General features: G+C 43.2%; 2 protein-coding genes across 2 annotated transcripts; both read right to left on the reverse strand.

The window, feature by feature from the left end:
* On the reverse strand, positions 1-18,760 carry ADHFE1 (alcohol dehydrogenase iron containing 1). The gene is made up of 14 exons (XM_054285261.1): positions 18,697-18,760; positions 18,354-18,391; positions 15,488-15,531; positions 15,265-15,318; positions 13,956-14,110; positions 13,589-13,785; positions 13,106-13,183; positions 11,839-11,944; positions 10,448-10,600; positions 9,211-9,309; positions 8,194-8,272; positions 7,950-8,046; positions 4,198-4,355; positions 1-638 (listed from the first exon to the last, which is right to left on the reverse strand). Exons 1-14 carry the CDS (start codon positions 18,750-18,752, stop codon positions 555-557), a joined length of 1,398 nt encoding a protein of 465 aa, XP_054141236.1. The 5' UTR covers positions 18,753-18,760; the 3' UTR covers positions 1-554.
* Positions 18,761-21,240: 2,480 nt separating this feature from the next.
* RRS1 (ribosome biogenesis regulator 1 homolog) lies at positions 21,241-22,710 on the reverse strand. Its single transcript, XM_054285262.1, has one exon. It carries the CDS (start codon positions 22,675-22,677, stop codon positions 21,589-21,591), a length of 1,089 nt encoding a protein of 362 aa, XP_054141237.1. The 5' UTR covers positions 22,678-22,710; the 3' UTR covers positions 21,241-21,588.
* Positions 22,711-23,173: the final 463 nt, after the last annotated feature.

A 23,173-nucleotide genomic window follows, 5' to 3' on the forward strand; every position in this document is an offset into this window, starting at 1 on the left:
TGAAGTGTGCAGATTTTTCCCAGTCAAACAATGAAAAAGCACCCCAGTTCAACAGCCTTCTTAGCAAAGCCAGATGGTAAAAAGATGATAAAGCAGAACAGAATACAGTAAGCTGACATTTTCTGCAGGGGACTTCCCCTCCCCAATTAAAAATGACCTTCATTATTTCTTAGCTAGCATGACTTTTTAAGACAAAATATGGATAATTTAAATAGAAGCATGATTTGCAAAATGGTTGGAAATATCCCTTAGAACATTTTTCCACCTTTGACCACCTCTGTAGCACAAAAAAGCCTTCAGTAATGCAAGAAATCTGCTCCAACTTTTATGCAAGTCAATGTCACTGACAACTGAGCAAGAAAGAAACCACAGTCAAGTCTTCACTTCAAAGCAGTGTTTAGTTAAAGATGAATTACGTGACCTTTTGGCAGTGTACAATGGAACAGAAGTCAAAGTTACCCAAATTCTTCCATGCTCTAAACAAATTCAGTCCCGTATCTATGAGAAACTACCTCTGTGTTAGAATAGACCACACTTTCTAGAGCATGTTTAAGCTAATAAAGTTTCATGGAAGCCTCAAAGAGAGCAGATAAGTCTTCTTCTGTTTGGGGACGTGGTGATAGTTTAGTCACTCTCTCCTGCAAGATGAAAGAAAAACTGGATTATAAATGGATACCAATAAAATTAATCAACAGTAGGGGAACTACATGTCTCTGTATTCCTTCACAGAGAATAACAAAGCTTTGAAAAATAAGTAATCAAGTAATTAAATTGAAGCATAATCAACTGCACAGTACTTTCAAGAACACATAAGCTAAAATTCCCTGTAATTAAATACACAGAAGCAAGACCAGAATGCTGTTCAGTTTCTGAGTCAAGCACAGCAAACATGGGCCTTCTGCATCACAGATGTCAGTACACTGGAGGACATTATCCTGAGAATACAGTCCATTTTAAAATTAATTTTTCAGCACTGAACTAGGAGTTGGAGTTTTAGGGACCAAGACTCTTAAAATACTACACCTCCCAAGGCCCAGGAGCTGCTGTAAATAGGGAGAATAAACAGCACCTGTAAGTCAGACTCTGAAAGAGAGACACAGAAAAGGAAGAGTATCTTAATAAACAGCCCCACACCTCAGAGTCAGAATACAAAGGAATTGTGGTTGGTCTTCATTTGGACACTGATTCAACAGAATGTGCAGGTGCTAAAGCCCCAGTGACTGCAATGAAACTCAGGTATGTGCTTTAGGGCTCTGCTTGACAAAATAAGCACCAAGGCAGGGGCTGCAATTCAGAAAAGGCCTGTGCTACTGAGGATGAGGAGCTGCATTAGTGTAGGTACCCAGTTACTGCAGGAACATCCAGCTGAAAGGGCCCAACATCACCTCTGACCAGTACTCATACTGGTCATGATTAGAACTTTCATGTTTTCAACAACCAATGATTTTAACTTTTACTGAAATACTGGAGAGAGTTAGAGATGTCTGCAAAGACAGAGTCCAGGCCCACACTAGGAACAGATTATATTTAGATGAAATGTGTTTTAGCAAGAGAGTTTTTTCTGCTGCAACCTGTTTCAACATCTCCCTTGTGGAAGGTGCTGCCCTCCAGCTTTACAGTTCCCCCTTTTTTCACATGTGGACAGTGGATATCATTTGCTGAGGTCCTTGCCTGAGGCAGGGAGTGGGATGCAGGGGAAGGGGCTCCCCAGTGCCCTGCTGAGCCCCCTGGGAGCAGAGCCCACCTATGCCCAGTGTGATGCCACAGCACAGGGCTGCAGCCACACACTTCCCCCAGCCCGTGGGATGCGACTGTGGCAGGCTGGATGTGGTCACACGGCAAGCCAGGCCACCACACTGCCAAATCCACGTGAAACAGTGGTGAGAAGTCAGCTGGGAGGTATTCACAGCTCATAATCATGGTTAGCATGGCTTGTGAGGAGTCAGAGCAGTGCAGCTCTGTGTGCATAATTTTACCTACAGAAGATTCACAAGTGGCAATAAAATGGTGGTACCTCTCTCCCCACTGCTGACACCAGTGCTGCTACTCACAGAGATCCAGAAAAAGAGAAGACTGAGATTCTTCTATGCAGTTTTGAAACCAAATGGAAAATTCAAACAGCACTAGGGCAATAGTGTGTTGTTTTTTTCAGACTCATAATATGCAAAATATAACAACATGGTGCTCAAGTATTCATAAATTCAACATATTAGCACCATCTGGGCCAAAGCCAGTTTTGCAGCTCTGAGCACTGAGATGTCCAGATTTATCTGTAAAATCACACTGGGTGACAGGAGACAGCCAGCCTGACAGCCTGACAGACTGGAGCATTTCCCAGCTCTGGAGACAGAAGGCTGCAAATGGTGCTCCTCCCGTGGGCCTGGACACAGAGGCACCATCACTGCCTCTGCACAAGCTTGCTGATCTTTGCTGGTGCCCAGACAGCGAGGCCCTGGCTCCCTCAGTCTGACTCAGTGCATCCTGGTCCTGTGCCAAACCCAGCAGCTCCGGACTCATCACTGCCTCAGCCCCACTGGAGCTGCCTCTGGGATGTCTGCAGGGGTGGGAGGACAGAGAACAGCCCTTCCACAATCTCTTCTTTTCAGTGCCCCCATCTCCTCTCAAACGCCACCACCCAGCCACCTTGAACTTTGAGACAGAATCCTCTTTGCTAGAATAACTGCTCTCTGTAAACAAGATCAATTTCAACAGCCTCACTTAGGATGGGAAATAAAATTCTGTTTTAACTTCAAGCATAGGTGTCTGTCCCAGCAGAGCTCCCACCCCACATCCCAACAGTCAGATTACATTTTTCCCTGCAGCCTTCACTTCATGGCATGGAATATACTTGGCAAACTTTTTAGTGCCATCACCACTGCACCACATTGCTCTCCTGATGTGAATGGGCCATTGCTGTATTACAAAGCAAACCTACTGCAAGATGAAAAGCAAAAAACTTATACCAAAAAATAAACTGTATGGATTAACCCATGGTTACTAACAGATTGTTAAGGAACACTGATACATTTGCATCATGTTACATCTCATACCAAAAAATAAGGGCTGAGAAACTATTAGGTCACCTCATTTTACACAGTACAATGAATCACCAATGCCATAAGAAGACAGAAAAACCCTTCAACATCTTTTGATGAAGAACTCTTCCCCAGCTAACCAAAACTTGCATTCAATGTTTGTTTTAAAGAAACATGTTTATCAAAACAAACCCTCCAAATGCCCCATAACAATGCACAGGCATAACCTACTTCATGGGTGCTCAGAGACCTTAGTTTTCTTCCTGGCTTTGCCACTGCTGTTGTGTGTGATCCTCAATAGTTGCACCTTTGTGTCACCTTCTCGGGTGTAAAATAGGAATATTAATATTTACTGTTAATGTAACTGCTCTAAGGTGCTCTGAGATTTATGAGTGAGAAGAACTATACAGGATCTGCTGTAAAAAGTGAATAACCTTTTGGCCTGAACAAGTTTCACTTTCTCCATAGTAATATTTCCCTTGCAACTTGGTGGGAACAAATACTAGGTCCATAGCATCTGAATCAAACTGGTTTTTTACAAGGAAGACTCTGGATTTTGCTTTAAGAGTGGTGTGTTGCTTTTTGCAGTGTCTTTGTGGGCACTGAAACAATAAAGGGTATTACAAGTTTAATCTATATCATCCCAGGGGACCTTATTTCAAATTCTGATGGGGGTCAATGGAACAAAAAAGCCATCTGCGAAGAAAAATGCAACTTCTCAATATGGAAAGTTTAATGCAAAGTGAGTTTGATCATCCTTACCAGATAGCATTTGGTATTAAGGCTTTATCTATAGACCACCTGCACACATAATTAAAGAGAGGTAGTTATGAAAAAAGCAGTATCTACTACAAAGATCACAGACCTATGAAAAACATCCTCTTTTTAAAAACTGTAACATTAAAAAAACCCAAACCAAACTCTTAGCCCTTTCTTTCTGTATCCATGTGAAAACTGCAGCATGCACTCCAGCCCATTGAAAAGAAAAACCTAAGCTGTGGAGTGAAACAATATACAGTTGACTATCCATAATTTTCTCCATTCAAATAGTTTTCATGCAGGAATAGAAATAAAACTTTCTGGAAAAGAAGACTTCTGTTTTTTTTTCCCAAATCTGTTCTATTTTAATTGACAAGAAAAACTGTTTTGCTCTCTGTCTTACCTGAGGCAGAGTGCCTTTGACTAATGCAGGGATGTCTGCTTTGGAATAACCAATTGCAGCCAAGCCATCATCAACATTCAGATCAAACAGGAATTTCCGGAGTGTGTCTGCCAAAATAAGCCCAGCATCTTTGATTCTGGCAGTGCGGATGTCAGCTCCTAAAATAAGACATAATGCCTTGACTGTAGGGTGGAGAGAGCAGAGGAAGCCTGTCCTGGACTTAATTTAATCATAATATCAGCTGAATACATATCCATGCATAACAGCCACTGCCCTAAAAGCAACATGAAGTAAAAAGAGGAATCAGTCCTCATTTTACAGTTGGAATTGTTTGTGAAAGGTGGAATAAAACAAGATCAGAGGCACGTTCACTGCTGCCAGAAAGACTAACTGCCACATGAGGTTAACTTCCTTTCCCTCTGTGCTCACAGGGAGAAGCACTTTTTAGTCTGACTAACTGCTGGGAGGAAAGCAGCTAATGCATGAACATCACTGGTATTTATTTGTATGGACAGTGTGCCAAATGCTAACTTCATTTTAAGGCCTTGAGTTTGCTGACATCTAGAGGACTGTTCTGTTCAATTACACATTGCCAGAGGGGACTACAGCATGAGGGCTGAAAAAGGCAGGAGACAGCAGGGCAGTGTTCAGCACGCTGAGTAAATTCTAAATTTATTGCTGTTTGAATATGTGCTGACTTGTGTAGGGTACTGTAGAACTGAAGAGGAGGAACTGCTCTCTTTGAAACAACTACTGAACAGCAATGAAAACACCAATACAAAATGAAAGATTGGAAATATTTCTTACAGAATAGCTCGTGTTCCCTTCTTCAATGAATGTTCAGGACTTACTTAAAAGTAATAATAAAAGTATGTCCAAACAGGAGACCCAAGTTCCTCCATATGATTTCTTTCAAAGTAACCTGAGCTAAACTGGTTCTCTGTGTGACCTCAGTGATGTTACAGCAGAACTATGTTAGGTCTAAGTGCCACACTGAGAGATGAGTAAGAGCAATACATAGCTACAGGAAAAATATATTCTGTGATCCTGACACAGCTCAGTGTAACATTCAAAGGGAGTTAAGTGAACAGGAGACCTGCAAGCTCACTTGAAGAGCTCAGATATTCAGGCAGTAAGGCTGGCACTAATGTAGTAAATAATGTCTGGGAAAAGCTGATAAATAAGATATGAGAGAGTCTTGTACAAACTCTTGTACTATTGAGGCTATACCATGAAGTCTGAGTTTATCCTGGGTTTTGCTGTGGAGGGGTAACTAAGACATAAATCCACTATCTTCAGATGGTAAAGTAAAAGGAAAAGGGAGGACTCTGGTGGTGTTCACAGGGGTCTCAGGAAGAGGGAAGAGACGAGGACCTGACTCCATGTTTCAGAAGGCTAATTTATTATTTTATGATATATATTGTATTAAAACGATATATTAAAACTATACTAAAAGAATAGAAGAAAGGATTTCATCAAAAGGCTAGCAAGCAAGAAAAATAATGAAATGATAACAAAAGCTCCTGACGCTCAGAGAGTCTGAGCCAGCTGACTGTAATTGGCCATTAATTAGAAACAACCAACATGGACCAATCAAAGATGCACCTGTTGCATTCCACAGCAGAAGATAATCATTGTTTACATTTTGTTCCTGAGGCCTCTCAACTTCTCAGGAGAAAAATCCTAGCAAAGGGATTTTTCAGAAAATAGCATGGCTACAGAGGAGGATAAAATATGACAGTAAATGTGACTGTTAGTTTTAAAATATTATTATAGTTCTAGTACTTTCTTTTTGCTCAGCTTAAAAAATTCATCAGTCTTTAATTGCTCTGAGAAAATCTCCGGCCACATGCACACCTATTTCAACTGTCTAAGAATCCATCCAGGGAGGTATTAGGCTTTTTCTGGCTGTACCCAAATTCACAGCTGTACATACACACAACATAACTATTTAGTAATCTGCTTCATGTCATAAAATATCTTCTTAGTCATTGCATTTGGCAACATGACAGATTTGAATCAGCTACTGTAGTCAGTTGGACTCTGGAGTGGACTCAGAAGTAAACAGCCCAGATGGGAATTAATAAATTCAATCCCAAGTGACATGTTTTCAGCAGAATCCCTTTCCAGCAAGGCACACAATGACGTAGTTAAAATTTCTACTGACAAAATTAACACAAATTCCAGAGACAGAATTTATGGCAGAAGTTAATACCACAAAACCTAAGGGAATTGCTTTTCAGTCACTTGTTCTAAAATCAAGAGCCAGAGCTGAAAATTTCTGATATGCTGTGCTGACCAGTTATCCAGACACATTTTGTTCAAATAATTTTAGTTGTCTGTTATTGCTGTAGGAGCACAGATATTTATTAGCTCAGTATATGACTCCAGCTGAGTTTGTGTTTTGTTTTGAACATAGGCAGGCCAGCATACATTAGAGGAAACCTGAACAACCTCAGACTCTTTATGAAATAAACAGAACTTTCACCCAATGGAGTTTTTCTGACCATGTTGTTTGACACCCTCTATAAAATACTATAAAATAAATGTACATAAAATATATAAAATACTATAAAATAATATAGTATATATAAAATATTTATACTATATATAAAATACTATAAAATGTCTATATTAAAGTCCTGTTCTTCTTGAGATCCCCACTGCTTTGAGATTACTTACACAAGCAAGTCATACATGTGACTGGACTGCTGTGACTTGCATACAGAAGGCTGACCATACAAGGGACTGAACACAAATTTTCCAAATACCAGGAGAGTTGACCTAACCACTTTTTCTCCACGCCCTGCACTGCTGTGCATGTGGCTGTGCCTGCTCCTTGGCCAGCATGTGTTTTAGCAGCAGTGTAGCCACAACACAAAACTTAGAGCAGGCAAAGCCCCTGACCTTAGACAAATAAATTAGCTCAGTGCAGAGCCATGCTGTCACAGCTAGACTGCTCACAGCTCTGAGACTACATCACTGGAAGTTGGTTTATTACACACAGTCATGCTGGAGGTATAATAAAGAGCTATGCTTTCTCTTAGGACACCCTTTGGTGATGGGCTGTAGCATAACAAGGCACAGTATGACAAAATAACCTTTAAATGAGCTGTCAGCTTGCAGCATTTACTTTTATTCTGCTAAAAAGCAGAAAAGGCCATTTTGTTCATTAATCTCTTTTTAGCCATTACATATGTGTTCACAGAAGAGCAACTCCAGGAAAAGCTTTCCCTTGGCATCAGCCACTGAGAAATTCCAATACCTACAAACCAGCTCAGGCCTACATTAGAAAGACCAAAACCCACAGCTGTGTGCCATGGAAAAAAGAGCAGGAGTGATTCAAAATATCACCGTTCTAATTCACTGCAACAGCAGGGAATTTGTAGGGGAAAATACTTCCTTTTAGCCAACAAATGCCCCCTGAGTACTGGTTCACTTTGTAGTTACTACTCTTCATAAAGTGACAAGAGTTGTGCCAATCACAGCTACTCTTGTTTGATTTCCAACAGACCTCCAGTTAACTTCAGCTGTCCACTTTTCTGGCCAAGAACCAGATTTCTCCAGTTTGCTCCTCTAATCACATCATACAATATCAAAATTCAGCATTATTCCACAATCTTGTTTTCTAAACATAAACCCCTCCCAACAACCAATGACAATTGCTTGCACACAGCTTCTTTCAATCCCAAAATGTCATTTTGGAAGGAATTCCATTTGTACACGAGAACTTTACCCACAGAGGTTCCCACCTAGAATCTCTGCAGCTTCTAAGTGACGTTCAGGATGTATCTGTGCTGTGAAAGCAAACACTGCTGGGGATGTCAGCACCACAGAAAGGCCATGAGGCTGGGGAAAAAGGAAAAAAAAGAAAAAAAGAATAAAACACATCAACAGGACATGTACTTTTAACTTCAATGGACTTTAATGCTCATTAATGACAGATAATAGATATTTGAAATGTATATTAAGAACCCAAAAATAAACAAGTTTTACCACTAAAGAGTGATCCACATTATAATCCTTTGGTTTGTAAGTTTTCACCAAACCAGAAATAGGGTAAGACATTCCATGGCTGGAACAGAGAGCAGAGAGAGAGTGGTTAGGGCAGCTCTCCCGGTATTTGGAAAATTTGTGTTCAGTCCCTTCTGTGGTCAGTTTTCAGTATGCAAGTCTCTTCAGAACAGATTCTCAGAAGGCATTGACAGGTATGATGTGGTTATAAGGTACAGAAAACCCTCATCCCTCTGCACCTTAGGGACCTAGCTGGGAAAAACAGTACCTCCTTACTTTGTGAGGGTGAAGTTATATTACTTCACTGACTGAACTGAAAGATCTTCAGTTCCTAAAGTAATGTAAATATGCCAAAAATATCATAGTCTGCATATCTATGTGTTCACACTGTCTGAAAAAAAGAAACTTTAATTTTAAGATATAATTATAAAAGTAGACTTGCTCAAAGAAAAGGAATGAAAGGAAGGTCTCTGAAGAGAATGACTGCTAATAACTTCTGTACACAATTCACTTCTAGGCTTTGCTTCTGTGATATTTTCATCCAAATGAAACTATATTGCCTTGTAATATTAATTACAGCTCATTTCAGACTGCTGATTGCCTATCTCACAGACAAACTTGCAGATAATTGCATCAGTTCAGGAAAAACTCAAGATGACATCATTGCTGTCTCACTGTGGAACAGCTGGCATGGAATCTTACATTTTAAATGTCATTGACTTTTTTACTCTTGTTTTTGCTACCAAGGAAGGTAAAGAAGGCTGTGTTCTGTAATTTTCACGTGACTGGCTTTGAGTGTCACAGCCCAAGAATACACAATCCTTATAAATGACAGGAGCCCATCAGTTTGTCACAACACACAGGTCCTTCAGCATCACAGGCCAGGCTACAATCCCTTACTCTACATCCAGCAACAAGGGCAGCAGCATCTTTGACAATCTGAAACAAACACTAGCTGTAAGCTGACCTCAGATGGGGTTACTATTTCTCTGTACTCACCAGAGATGGACACCAGCATTGCCAAAGCCAATCCCAGCAAAAGCACTTGCCAGGTGCATGTTGGCTCTTGCTTCGCGGTCTTCGGGGTTTCTGATGGCTCTGTGCACCATGGAGGCAAATGGTACCAATGAATTCACAAACAGATTGGTGATTCAGGAGGGAGAAGGGAGAGAGGGCTTCTTTATGGGCAGATACACAAAAAATCTAAAAGATAAGCTGAGATTAAAATGGTGGAAATGGAATCAAGTCACGCTTCGGTAAAAGAACAAGCCTGCATCTGGATCACTTATGTAGATCATACTGGTTCAGTGAAGGGCAAGCTTCCTTTCACTTTTCCAAAAAACAAGTAAATAGAGTGAATTTGACCATACACAATTCCGTGGTGAATCAAAAAATTCTAGTTAGAATCTATGGTAATTCTGTGTATGGCTCCAGGATCACTCCAGCTTTCTCACCATCTCATTAGGTGGTGCTCTAGACCCCACCACCTGTGGAAGAAGACAGGATTCCCTGGCTTCCTGTGTCTCAGGATCCTTGTGCAGCTTGACAGCAAGGAGAAAATATCTCATTAATAGATTCCAAAGGAACAAAACCCAACTATTTTGACTCATTAGGTACTGTAAAAAGATTTTTCAAAAAAAGCCCACATTGATTTTTAATAGAAGTGCACATGGGATGCAAAAGCTGTAAAGAGGCTGAAACTTTATTGACAGGGATCAACACCAACTCCCAGCTATGGCAATACCTATTCTAAACTGAAGGTCTTCTAAGAATGAGCAGGCTTGCAATAAATGCATACTTTTGCACATTCGTAAGTGCATATCTTAATTTACACTGAAGGCCACAGAAGTAACATCAGCAGTATTTATTCAGTTTGTTACATATTCCCCTTATACTGTCATAGAAAGGAGATTCTTGAAAAAAAGAAAAGTAAATTCTCCTCCCATTTTAACTGAACAGCTTGAAATACCTTTAACTGAGGACTTTGAGAATAGATTCACAGAGGCATTAAAAAGCTACCTCCTCAAGATGAACTACTAATCCCAATTTTATCTGAAATTCTGAATTTAATCTGAAAAATATTTTGCTTTATTTAAGAAAAATCTAAGGTAGAAAACAAAAGCTTAATGTTGCAGCCTGCCTCATCCTAGCCTAAAATTCCCATTCTTGCAGGCCCGCCCTTTGGGGCACTGTGTACTGAGCCCCCTGCAGGGGGGATGGCTGTTAAGTGTGTTACCTTTTCAGGTACTTAGCGACAATTCTCAGAGCGTGCAGGGCCCAGACGTCGCTAACGGGGTTGCTGCCTTGGTAGGCTGGGCGCTCGATGGGGTTGGAGGGGCAGGGGCTGCGCTGGTGGTAAGGGAGAGCAGTGTACGACTCCAGGGCATGGCTGACAGAAAGATGGAGAAATCAATTACTTAAGGGAGAGAGCTCCCTGTCACTGCCCTGCTGTCCTTTGAATGCAGGCTCTTTTTTATTTCTGGTGTCCAATGGTTGCTGAAACAAGAAATACAACCTCACAGACAGTGGGACAATGCTGGGCCAGCACCTCCAGAGCACCTCCTCTCCCACACACACACAGAAGGCAATCTAAACACGGTCCCTATCAGCTCACACCTGCTAAAAGCACCAGCACCTGTAGTGTTTTTCACTGAAGAGGGCTGTGTATGTGCAATGAGTGCTTTTCCTTTTTGTAGGACAGGAACCATAAGAGACTTTAGCACTGGAAACTTCATAGGGTACTTTTCTTTTAGAAGTACTGACCTTGAAAAAAGATGGGTATGATATTTAAGCTAAGTGGAACTGCCAATAGTCTCATCTCCCAGACACTCATGAATCTGACCACATAAAAAAGGGGCACTGCCTACATGGCTCCATTAAGATGAACAAAACTACAGACAAACCATTTTCATTGATGAAAAAAGGCCTTTTTTCTATTACAGACATTGCAGGCCAGTACTTCTTAAGCGTGGTCCTTCACGACACTTAAGAAGTCACAGTTTCATTACATATCTATTACTCTAATATACATAGCACCCAAAAGAAAAGTAAGCTCTGGCTCTCCAAAAATAAATGTCAGTGTGTTTTTTGCAGTTAAGGTGATGGTCTAAGATGAATAAAATTTTGTGCCAAGTGAAAAGCAAACTATGAGATTGGTTCCCAGATGACCATAGCTGGATGAAGACCTGCTAGTACCTCACAAGCTTTTACGAATTTTTATTGACACATCATGGCTTTTGTTAGAAATTTTTATTCTCTATTCCCTGCCATGTCTGTGATTTATGATAAATGCTATTACAATTGTGATTCATCATTTATCTCCATGATCCCCTAAAAAGGGACACTTGGACTCTCTTCCCTGATAACAGCTATTCTGGAAGCAAAGAGTTTCTCCAGTGCACTGCAAAAGCATTCAAATTTCTGCAAATGCAGGTTTTGTTTCCATACATTCTGAGGGAGGCAGTGAAACTAAGGAAGAGGAAAGTCTGACACAGCTCACCTTAACAAGAACAGCAAACAGAAAAAAAGATCATCCTCTTGTGCTCTCAAAATACATTTTTTCTACAATCATCACAGTAAAAATACAAAATTTAAATAAATTCAAGTGGCAGCCTTGCAGAAACTCACCAAAGCACATCAAAGCCACTGTTGGCCACTATTCGTTCAGGCATAGACAGTGTGTGCAAAGGATCAATGATGCCCAACGTGGGCTTAATGGCTCTTGAAGCAATTCCTGCAATGTGCAAAGGGAGGAAGATCAGTTAAAGATGTTTTGCAACAAAATAGCACAAGATGAGCTTAATGTTCAAAACATGACAATAAGGAGGGAAAAATATTTGAAACTATGAACGTGAAAGCAAAGAGAGAGACGGGAGGATAGGGAATATTTATGAATGTAAACTGATGATGAAGTCTCTCTAAAAGAGTTACATGATTTGAGACTTTTGCCTGAAGTGGATTTTACCAGACAACATTCTCTCTCTGTTTGCAACCCTCCCTGAGCAGCCTTGCAAGATGCCTGTGGCATCTGCAATATTCTTAGATTTGTGTCTTCTGTGGACAGGCAGAAGGCAAAACTGGTTTGTACCTGCAATCAATTGTTATTGCCAATTGCTGTCTTCAGCATCTGTAATAACCATGCCCTTGTATTTCAGTTAAGGGCACAAAGATGTAGCTCTGAGACAGACAGACAGACAGACAGACAGACTGATTGACTACATATAGACTAGAAAACTCTTGAGCTATTGTCTCCTTAGCACACCCATCTGGGTCCTGAGTTCTGCAGACTGTGTGGTGTATAAAATCCACATGTTTAGAAGCAAAACCTTAAGCAGCTGTGAAGGTCAAGATGACATTTTAGCCTTAATCTTTATTTGCCAGGGATGAAAAGGCCAAAGGAAGACAGTGTCCCTCACTTGCACAGCATCCCAGGCCTGAGGTTTCCAAAGTCAGGAAAAAGAACATTTGGTTGCAATTACACAACAAAGAAGCAGAAGTCTTAAAAGTAGAAAGAAAAATACAGAGGAAATAAGGAACAGTTGGTTGACCCTGAATATAAGTAGAAATTTCCTTTGCAATTAACATTTTCTGCCATTTAAGGACTTGAAAGATTTTAGTTTCCTGTTTTGCCTTCAAACTATAATCCACTGTATTACATAGGTATTTCATTATGTTAATATGATATAAATTTAATTCAACGAGGAAACCTTCAAGCTTTTAAAATTTGCCTGTGGCTGTTGAATCAAACAAAATGACACCTGAAATGACATGCAGCATCCTTTCCTTTCAAGGCAGGGAAATAACAAAGACACGGGAAAAGCAATTGTCTTGAATAACACATAAAAACCTCCACAAAACAAACAAAAAAACCCAAAACAAAGCACCAAAACCTCACCGGTTTTAACTTTTAGTTCTTTGAAGTCAAAAATGGCAACACCAGTGGTTTCACTTCCAGTGCCAGATGTTGTAGGAACTTAAAAGGAAGAATGGAGATAACAACAAATAATAAGAAATATATAATACTGCAATTTAAATAATAAAACCACAATAGTAACACCACCCAAAATACAGGGCCCAGGAAATCTTGGAGGTATCCCTGATCCAAAGCCAAGAGATCAAAGGGAAACTGCTACTTTGATCTCTTTTCTCAGTAAAGGAGTCTAGCTGAGCTAAACAAGACAAAGTAAGGATAAAACCTCTGACTTTACCTCCACGGAATTAAACAGCAAAAAGGCTGCTGAATACAACTAGAGGAGAAGTTAGCCCAAAGGAAGCTGAAACAGCCACAGTAAACTGATTTCAGTAGAAATATCAGGGAGTGTAGAATGCCTCACCTTCCCCTGGCCCCAACTCTCCACACACTCTCCTCGTGCTTTACCTGCAATGAGTGGCTTGAGGGGCACAGTGACCGGCTTCCCTTTCCCAATAGGAGCATTGACATAATCCAGGAATTCTGCTGAAGGGCTGGCTGCATACAGGTTGGCAGCTTTGCAGGTGTCCATCACAGAGCCACCTCCAACAGCAACATAGGCATCAAACTCTCCCTTTTTAGCAAATTGGATGGCATCCAGGAAACTTAGGACACAAGGAAGATTTTCCATTAGTCAGGATACAAACCAGTTCACAGAAAAACTAACTATTAAGACCAGCATGCAGGCCACAAGGAGGGGTTTAAAAAGCCATATGGAATCCTGTAAAGGCCTAGGCACTACTTGGAGAAATGCACTGTCAGAAGTAAATTGTACCTTTGGTCTGTTGGCTCCACACGGACATTATCATATATTTGAAAGTTTATACCATATTTTGCCAAGGAGTTCAATACTGCATTTACAGGAGGGAGTTTGGAGAGGTTTTTATCTGTCATCAAACAAACTCTTCTAGCACCAAGATTCTGCAGGTCCTACAATAATGAATAAAAAAAACAAACAATGAGTATAAAATCATACACATCACTATTTAAAGACTAATCCAAATCAACTGAACCATTTGATAATAATAAAACCCCGACTTAAAAATAGTTGGATATTGCAAAATTTTTAAAACCATATCAGCTGAAGAAAAAGAGCATTAACCACACACATGTAGAATAGAGAAAGCAGAATAAAATTTAAAGGTGCCAAATTTATATCGTTGAAGTCTTAAGAGAGAAGAAAACTAAAGTTGTTGAACTACATGGAACTACTTTATACTATAGTAAAATACAAAACATTTTAAAAAATATTTTTTCCTGAGTTCCTGTGAGAATAAAAAAGGCCTTTTCACAGACTGTCTCCATTAACTGCCTACCAAAGCACAGCATTAAAATATTGAAAATGTAATACTGGATATTTATTTATTGATGAAAAACCAAAATGAGGTGGCAAAAAGAAGAAAAACAACGCCACATCCTAACCTTTGCTAAGTTGTCACAATAGCTATACAATATGTATAAATTGTTCTAGTGCTGTTTAAAGATAGGTTCTGTCTAATTTCATTTACTGTCTGACTATAATCTTACTTCACAAATTTTCAAATAAAAAAGAGATCTATTAATGCTAGAAATGCCAAAAATGAGAAAAAATGATTAATGAAAAAAGGCAGTGATAAAAGCACACTGGAACAATGTATTTAGGTGAACCATCTTCCACTGCTGAAACAAAAATTCTACACTTACACAGGGCAAGCTGAGAGCTGAATGAATATCTAGCTAATTTAATAGAAAGTCTTTGATTGAGTTAATGAGAGCTAGAAAGATGAAAGCGATCTTGAGAAAATCCTGATGAGTCAGCAGGATTTAATTTCTGAATTAAATTCTTGGTCAGAGAAAAACCTTGCTGCCTATTTGTAGCAAAGTATCAATGACCCAATTTTCCCCTGAGCTGCATTTCATACACCACAGCCCCACAGATGCACCAGGCTTCTGTTCTTCAACCAACAGTACGATCTGACCTTTGTGCACTGATAAATTGGACCACACCATATATAAGCTTTCCTTTATTAAGTGGATTTATAGCACTGGCAGCCCTTCAGAAAATAACTTTTTACTAGGGGTGGACTCACACCATAGCAGCTTACCATGCCAATCTCTTTTGTGACTCCTTCTCCATATCGGATGTTTGAAATGGCCATCTATAAAAAAAAGAACATTTCTTTTTCTCAACAAAAATGGCATCTGGCCCTACTCATTCAAAGTAAAATATAAATATTTCATCATGCAAATATTTGTTAAGTGCCATATTTGTCAAGAAGTATTGTTTGTACAGCTTTTAAATGAAACATATTTTATTATTAAATCTACCTCAAATGCATAGTCTGTACTCCCCAGGGTGGGCTGTTCAGGAACTGGAATGGGAATAAAACAGTGCAATTAGGAAAAAATAACTTATTTCATTCTGTTCCTCAGCTCTAGAGTTGACAGATTCCCTTGATTTTAGAATCAGTAACATATTTCCACACGTCATCTCAACTTGTCTGGATAACAGTCACCCATTTCACTTCTTGCTGTTCATGAGATTAATGATCCAAGTACTTGATCTGACTCATATAATTCAACAAAACAAGTGAGTTTTTCAAGTTTTTTCAAGAATTAAGTATTTTTTATAAAAACAGAATAAATTAGCAGGAAGGTTGCATGAGAGTTTGTTTGCAGTCTACAAAGAGCCGAACAGCACATAAAAAAGTAGAACTGTGTATGTGTAGAGCATTCAGGCTGCTCCATACATGCTGAGAGGTGCTAGAAATGAGTAGGAGCTACATGGTAACCTTTGGAACAAAGACAAATTCATGAGACATCATCTTTATGCACCTGGATAAAGAACACCTTATGTATGCATGGGAGCAATACTAACAGGTGTTTAAACTTCTTTTTCCTTCTGCCTAGTCCTGAACGTGCAGGTGAAACAGAGTTATTTGCTAGAAAATTACCATGTGCACTGCTAATAATAAATAAGAGTCAGTGTGTTAATATTAACTTTATTAGAAGATATTTATAAGGACAGTATTTCAGTCATAGCTTCTCTCTGCCATGTCATTTTTGCATGGATTATCACAAATCTCAATTTCTGGCGTATTCTGATTTTGCCATAGAGTGAAGCAAACTGCATCAATTGAAACTGCCCATTCTTGTCCAAGAAAACACCAAGCAAAGCACTCTGCTCTTCCTGCTGCAGGCATGCCTTATGTCTGCTATATTAATTGAAAACACACAATTTGGATTCCGATCCAATGAGTGACACCATGATAATGAGGCTTGCAGACACGCTGGGTGCACTGAAGCGCTGACCCACAACAGCAACAGATAGATGTATTAAAGCCCTTTATGTACTTTCTATTCAAGCACAGGCCAGCTGCTATCAGCTCTTTCATTGCCACCTCTTGCCAGGCTGTACATGTTTGACCTCTCCTGGAGCTGGAATCTGCTGTACTTTCAGTCATTAATTTGACAGGCTAAGGACATGTCCAAACCATTTACTCTCTTGCTTTCTGATAGTACAATAGACACCCTGCTGTTACGTTCTTGAAACAAACTTAACTTTCAGGGTGAATTTTACCGAGTTCAAAAATTGTACTATTTCCTTGAACACTGCCAAGAAACCCAAAGAAGTTTGGGTTTTTTCAGCTATAGTCACTGTTCAATCATTTCCCACAATTTAGAGATTTACTGAATTGATATCATCTTGCTATGCTATAGACTCTATTGCTGCCTAAAACTTTCAGAGAGGGTTATTAACTCAGGTTTCAGTTTAGCAAGAGCTTAGTTTAAATTGACTGAGCAGGTCATCAAGCAGACAAGCAAAAGAACGAAATTCTATTTCTCAGCTGCACTATTATCTTGCTGTATGGATGGTCTTGGGCAAAACAAAATCTGAACAAAAAAATAGCTTTTCCATATGTAAAATGACAATGTCAATTCTTTAGGAAGTGTTCTAATCATGTGAAACCATGCTACTTAGAGTTACACATTACCAAAATTATGGCTCAAACCACTAATATTTAGTGGATCTGGAGACTAACCAACAATCTGGAGACTGGCAGATAATTAATCTCGTAGCCTCCCTACAGCCCATGCAAACAGAAGCTCCTCCTAGGGTGACTGGGGTAAGCCAGAACAGCTCCCCTGCTCACAGTCCACAATCCTGGTCTAAGTGAGCTGCCTTCTTGGGGCTGACTGTATAAAAAGCCTGTGGAGATTTTATTCCCCAGGCCAACACACACCTTTGTGAAAGGCTACTTTTTATCTGTATCTTCCTGTTTCTTTTCTGGTGTGTGTATCCAAAAGCAGATCGAAAGTTGAGATGGTTCAGGTGATGACAGCCAGAGCAAAGTTCAGAACAACTGGCCCCACGGTATGGGGAGGGAGGGGACAGGAGGCAGTAACTGCGGTTTATGTGTGTGAAAAATACATATTTTATGATTGGCTTTTCGCAAATATTAAAGTGAATATTATATGTGTTGTGTTAGAAAGTAATGCTGTATTAATTCTCTTAAGTAGTGTGATAAATATAGTTTTAGGTTATAAAAAATGTTAAAATAGAAACTATGCTATGTAGGATACTTTTTTAAAGGAAGGACTTGCAGTGAGATAGCAGCCACAGGACACCTATATCTTTCAGAGAAAAAGAATTTATTGCCCTCTTATCAGAAGAAATTAACTTCTTCCTGCCTCGAAGGTGCTGTTAGGATTCAGAAGAAGAAGTTGACACTGACCAGACAGAATCTTGTGTTTGAATGGAATTTATGCATCACGTATGAGGTGTATGGATATGCAACAGGTGTCCCTTTTTGGGCTCGTGCTGCCCAGAAAAAGGTACCCAGATGTCCGTAACTCTTTGTTTCTATTGTCTCATATTGTCCTAATTCAATCTGCCCAAATTATTATTACTCTGATTGTATTACTATTTTTATAACCATTTTATTACTATTAAACTTTTAAAATTTTAAAAACAAGTGATTGGCGTTTTTTACATGTGGGAGCAGTGACTCTCTCCAACAATAACCACTAGCACTGTACAGCTGCAAAATAACAGGTTGTTTACCTTCTCCTTCAGATTGTTCCTTCCCAGCTGTTACCTGCACCCTCTGCCCACGTTGCATGGACAGATACAGCCCTCTGCAAGGCCACGGCCTCCTACAGAATTATTTTGGAGAAACAAATTAAGTCTTACCTTGGGAATAAGTGTGGCCATGGCTCGGGCACCGACAACTAGTTAAAATGTTTAAAAAAAGGTATGGTTAAAAAGGGGAAAACTAAAGCAGAAAACTAAAGCTTTACGTCCTAAAAGCCTCGTGTAAGCGCCCCTTCCACGGGCCTGCAGCTGAGCCCGCCGGTGTGCAGCGGGAGGGTCCGCAGGGGCGGAGCGGCCGCCGCTTTTAGCGTCCCAGCCGCGGGCCCGGCCCCGGGAGGGACACCAGGAGGGACACCGTGAGGGATACCGTGAGGGATCCCGTGAAGGACCCCCGGCAGGGAGCCCCGTGAGGGACCCCCGCGCCCCTTCCCGCCGCACTCACGCCGCCCGCTCCAGCTGCCGCAGCAGGCGGGACACCCGCTCCCGCCCCGCCGCCATCGCCCGGATCTGGGGACGGCCGGGAACGGGGCCCCGGACGGGGCCGGGGCCGGGCCGGCGGCAGCGCCTCCTCCCGGGACAGCCCGGGACAGTCCCTGGCACAGGGACTCGCTGGGTCAGGCGACAAGTGTCCCATTCAGCACCCCCAGCCCACGGCCCTAAGCGTTGCCAACATCCAACTCAGGCCTGTTCTAAGGCAAGCAAAATCCGCTTGCTAAACCAGCACAGAATGCCAGTGAAGAGCGACTAAAATCTAATTAGGACTGAGTGCTTGCTGTGTATTTGGCACAGAAAAATATTGAAAGTTATGGAATTGCAAAGTGAAAATAATAAAAAAACCCCCCATGGTCCTGAAATTAAGTGAAATACTTTTCTGACTCTTCAGTTGTGCCCAGTGACAGGACAAGGAGGAATGGTCTAAACTAAAACACAAGAAGCTTCACCTCAGCATGAGGGATTTCTTCACACTGAGGGCGGCAGAGCACTGGAACAGGCTGCCCAGGGAGGTTGTGGAGTCTCCTGTCACCTTGTTCTTGTAAGTTCTTCTAAGCCTTCTGATATTTAGATTGTTGTAATGGAGTTTCTCACGCACTTTTCATGTAAATAATGATTGTTTTGCATTCCTTTCTGGAGGAGAATTGATGAACTGTTGGTTTGACCAGTGTGGCTGGAGAGGCGGCAATTTCATCCTCCAATCCATAGTCACTTTTGAAGTTCCATAAACATCGGAGTTTGGAAATAAAATCCCCTTTTTGGCCCTGGACATCTCAGAGTGTGAGTGTCGTTCATTTTGTGTCGTATTGCGATAGTCTCCCTCTCTGGAGACATTCAAAATCCACCTAGACTTGTTCCTGTGTCATCTGCTCTAGGCAACCCTGCCTTGGCATGGGCCTTGGACAAAATATCCCCAGAGATCCTTTCCAACCATGACAATTCTGTAATTCTGTGTAATCATAGTAAATTACAGTGCAGGACAGATAAAAATTTTGTAACGAAATTTTTAAGCTGTAAGCTATGCTGCTTAGCTGCCAGCACAGTAACATACCAGTACTGAGCAAAGGAAACATTGGATTCTGACAAAAAAAAAAGAATAATTTTTCTAATGTAACAGATATAAATGCTTTGCCTTTGCATTCTCTTTGTGTCTTACTAGATGATCTTTAAGGTCCCTTCCATCCCACATCATTCAATGATTCTATGAGCAAATCAGATGAGCCTAAAACTCAGGATTTTCCAAGGTGCTGATCTTAGGAAAGGTTAGTGACCTGCCCAGGCCCCTACATGAAGCTGCAAAACCTTTATTCACTTGTGAGAGCCAGAAAGTGGCAACACCACTGGAGCACCCGCACCTCTGCTCAGGTGACCACTTTGCTGCTGGAGATGAACACACTTCATGGGATTTTGGTGGAGAAAACTGACCAGCAGCCTTTTGAGCAGCACAGAACTCTCATCAAGTATTTGTATGGGAAAAGAGCCCTTCTCCCTGGCTGAGCATGTACAAGGTGTGCCCTATGGAAATGCCTGGAAGATCAGAGGTCTGGAATATCTCTATTGATAACAAAGGGTTGTGCCCACAAGACCATTCCTGCCACTGACAGGTCCAAAGCAGCCTGCAGTGCTGCAGACAGCTCAGCACACGGGCAAGAAGCACTAGAGAGGCAAAGAACACACCCCGTGCAAGGCCCAGAGGCTGGGCAGTGGTCAGTCCATCAATGCTATCCAAGCTCCAAGGTGTACAAACCCCTTCTGCCCTCAGCAGCTCCCCTACACAAAGGGTTTGCCTTCTGATGCTTTTTACTGAAGCTGCCATCCTAACTGAAGTGCTACAGAACCAGAAGAAAACTGCTTAAGTGACCCAGCTTTTTCAAAAACTTGCAGTGAGGCATTACAATATCATTAACCACTAAAAACCTTTAAAGTTTGAAAACCCAATTTAACTGAGATTACTGAAACTTGTTTTACTAACTTTCTTACCAGGGAACAGCATCTTTCCAGTAGCTAAGCCACAAATTGAGACAGTTGATTTTTTTTTTTCTGTTTCAAGTGTATATGACACTACAAAGTTCAAGAGTAATGAGAAGAAGTTTGAGAGAGAATTTCTACAACCTGCTCTCAAACTGCTAGGTAAACAAGATTATTTCTATAAAATGATGGATCGCCGTTACTACAGGGAGAAATTTAGGTTTTAACCTGTACAATACAAACATTTTTCTGCTAAACTCAATGGCTGGCCGGCAGCTTTGACTTCCTTTTTTCATCAACAAAATGCTGTAGAAAATCTGTACAATTTCTTAGGCCCTGCAATAAATCTTACAGTGAGTTTCCACGTTCCTTGTGTAACTGAACCTGCACACCACAGAGCTGAGCGGCAGAAGATGACTTACAGAACAAGAGCCCCACCATCAGGCCACTTGCCCAGTGCAGAGAGCAGCAGCCACATCCTTTAACTGCACCTGTGGCTGCTACTCCATCAGAACTCCAGGTCACATCTGTGGTCCAGTCCCAGCTGCCTGAAAACAGCTTTGCTCAGCTTTTGTCCTGGCAGAAATGCTGCAATTGTGAAGCAACATTACCTGTGAAACAAGTCAATGTGACACCCCCAGCCTGGGGAGAACCAGGGCACCCTTCTCCCTTCACAGGACACCAATTTCCCTTGGATGGAGAACACAGCCCTCCTTCTCTACCAGCTAAGAGCCAAACGCGGGATGTTTTAGAAATGTCAGAACGCATTTATTGACAGATACGTGTGTGAACAGAGCACCGGGCAGGAGGCTGGCATTGACAGTCCCTTCCCACGCCTCGGTGGGCATCCCCAGCCCGTGCCGCACACTGTCCCTCACGCCTTCTTTCTCCTGCCCCCGCCGGGGCCCCCGCCCGCAGGCTTCTGCTGCTGCGGCTGCCGCCGGGCTCCGCTCTTCTTGCCGCTGCGCCCGGGCCGCTGCTGCCGCCGGCCGCGTTTGCCGCGCTTCGACTGCTTCTTGCCCTTGTTGGCAGCGGCCGCCTCGGCTTCCTCCTGCCGCAGCTGCTTGTTGACGGCGCGGGTGATATCGAGCACCGGCTTCTTGCTGCCCATGTCCCGCAGCAGCTCCAGCTGCCGGCTGCGCTCGGCCGCCAGGTTGCCCAGCAGCGGCTGGAAGCGGCGCTTCTTGCCGCCGCTGCGGGACGGCGGCTCCGCGGGCTCCTTGGGCAGGCGAGGCTGGAAGCGGCCGAGCGAGGCGGTGGAGACGCGGGCCACGCGGGCCACCCGCCGCAGCTCGTCGCGGTCCTGGTGCCCGGTGGGGTGCAGGGGAGCGGCGGGCACGGCGCTGCCGGCGCGGTGGGCTCGGGCCAGGTTGCGCAGCCGGTTCAGCTCGTTCCGAGCCACCCGCTCCCGCTTCTCCCGCCGCAGCCGGGCGAACTGGTCCTCCTCGGGGTCGGCGCCCGCCGGCACCTCCGCCAGCCAGGCGCGGGACGGGTCTCCGCCCGCCCGCTTGTAGCCCCAGCGCCGCCGCCACTCCTTGGCCTGCTCGTCCCACACCAGCGAGGTTTTCTTCTTGCGGCGGATGCCCTTCAGCCGCGCGAACTGCTCCCAGCGCGTCGGCGGCCGCGGCTTCGGCGCCGGCTTCTCCCGCGGCAGGCGGAACGTGGGCTCGGGCAGCTGCGCCACCAGCGGGCCCCCGGCGCCGCCGGCGCGCTCGGCCGGCAGCTCCCAGAGCCGGGACACGAGCAGCTGCGTGTTGTCGCGGGCCAGCGCCCGCAGCAGCGCCTCCCGCCGCGGGCCGGCCCCGCGCAGCGCCGCCGCCGGAGGGGGGTTGCGGTCCACGGCCAACAAATTGCCCAGGTCGTACTCCAGCTCCAGCTCCTTTTCCACCGTGATGCTCCGCCGCTTCTCCGCCTCCTGCTCCTCGGCGGCCGCCAGCACCGCCTCCACCCGCACGGCCGCCATGGCAGCGGCTCCACGTGCGAGCGGCGCCGCCGCTGCCCCGGCGCGCGGCAAAGCTCCGCCGGGTCAGCGCGCCGGAACCGCCGCGCCCGGAACGCCGCGCCCCGGGGGCGGGACGAGCGCAAGGCCCGCCGGGAGATGTAGTCCCGTCGTGCCGGTCCGCCAGGGGGAGCCGTGGCTCCCCGTAACTCGGCCCACGGCTGCCGAACCTGCGGTGCGACCGGGAACTCCCGGTGTGCCAGATACCCCGGTTGTGCCAGGGGACCCGCCGCCGTGGCTTATGGGCATGTGCTTTTTTTCCAGTCACAGAATCACAGAACCAATTCGGCTCGAAAAGCCCTCTGAGGACATCAGGTCCAAATTGTGACCAAACATCACCATGTTAACTAGACCAGGAATCTGAATGCTACGTCCAGTCTTTCATGAAAAACCTTTAGGGACAGTGACCCAACCACCCCCCTAGGCAGCCCATCCCAGTGTTTAATCACCCTTTCTGTGA

Source organism: Melozone crissalis, unplaced genomic scaffold (assembly GCF_028551555.1).
Source record: "Melozone crissalis strain CALT ecotype California unplaced genomic scaffold, PUWL_Pcris_2 ptg000042l_1, whole genome shotgun sequence".
Lineage (NCBI taxonomy): Eukaryota > Metazoa > Chordata > Aves > Passeriformes > Passerellidae > Melozone > Melozone crissalis.

What these genes read in the sequence shown, in the direction of transcription:
- ADHFE1 (XM_054285261.1), bottom strand. Translation starts at nt 18,752, where the DNA reads ATGGCGGCGGGGCGGGAGCGGGTGTCCCGCCTGCTGCGGCAGCTGGAG. An exon ending in GTACAGACTATGCATTTGAG is followed by an intron (nt 15,319 to 15,487) that starts GTAGATTTAATA and finishes TTTTTTTTATAG; the next exon opens with ATGGCCATTTCAAACATCCG. An exon ending in AATGCTGGTGTCCATCTCTG is followed by an intron (nt 8,273 to 9,210) that starts GTGAGTACAGAG and finishes TCTCTGTTCCAG; the next exon opens with CCATGGAATGTCTTACCCTA.
- RRS1 (XM_054285262.1), bottom strand. Translation starts at nt 22,677, where the DNA reads ATGGCGGCCGTGCGGGTGGAGGCGGTGCTGGCGGCCGCCGAGGAGCAG.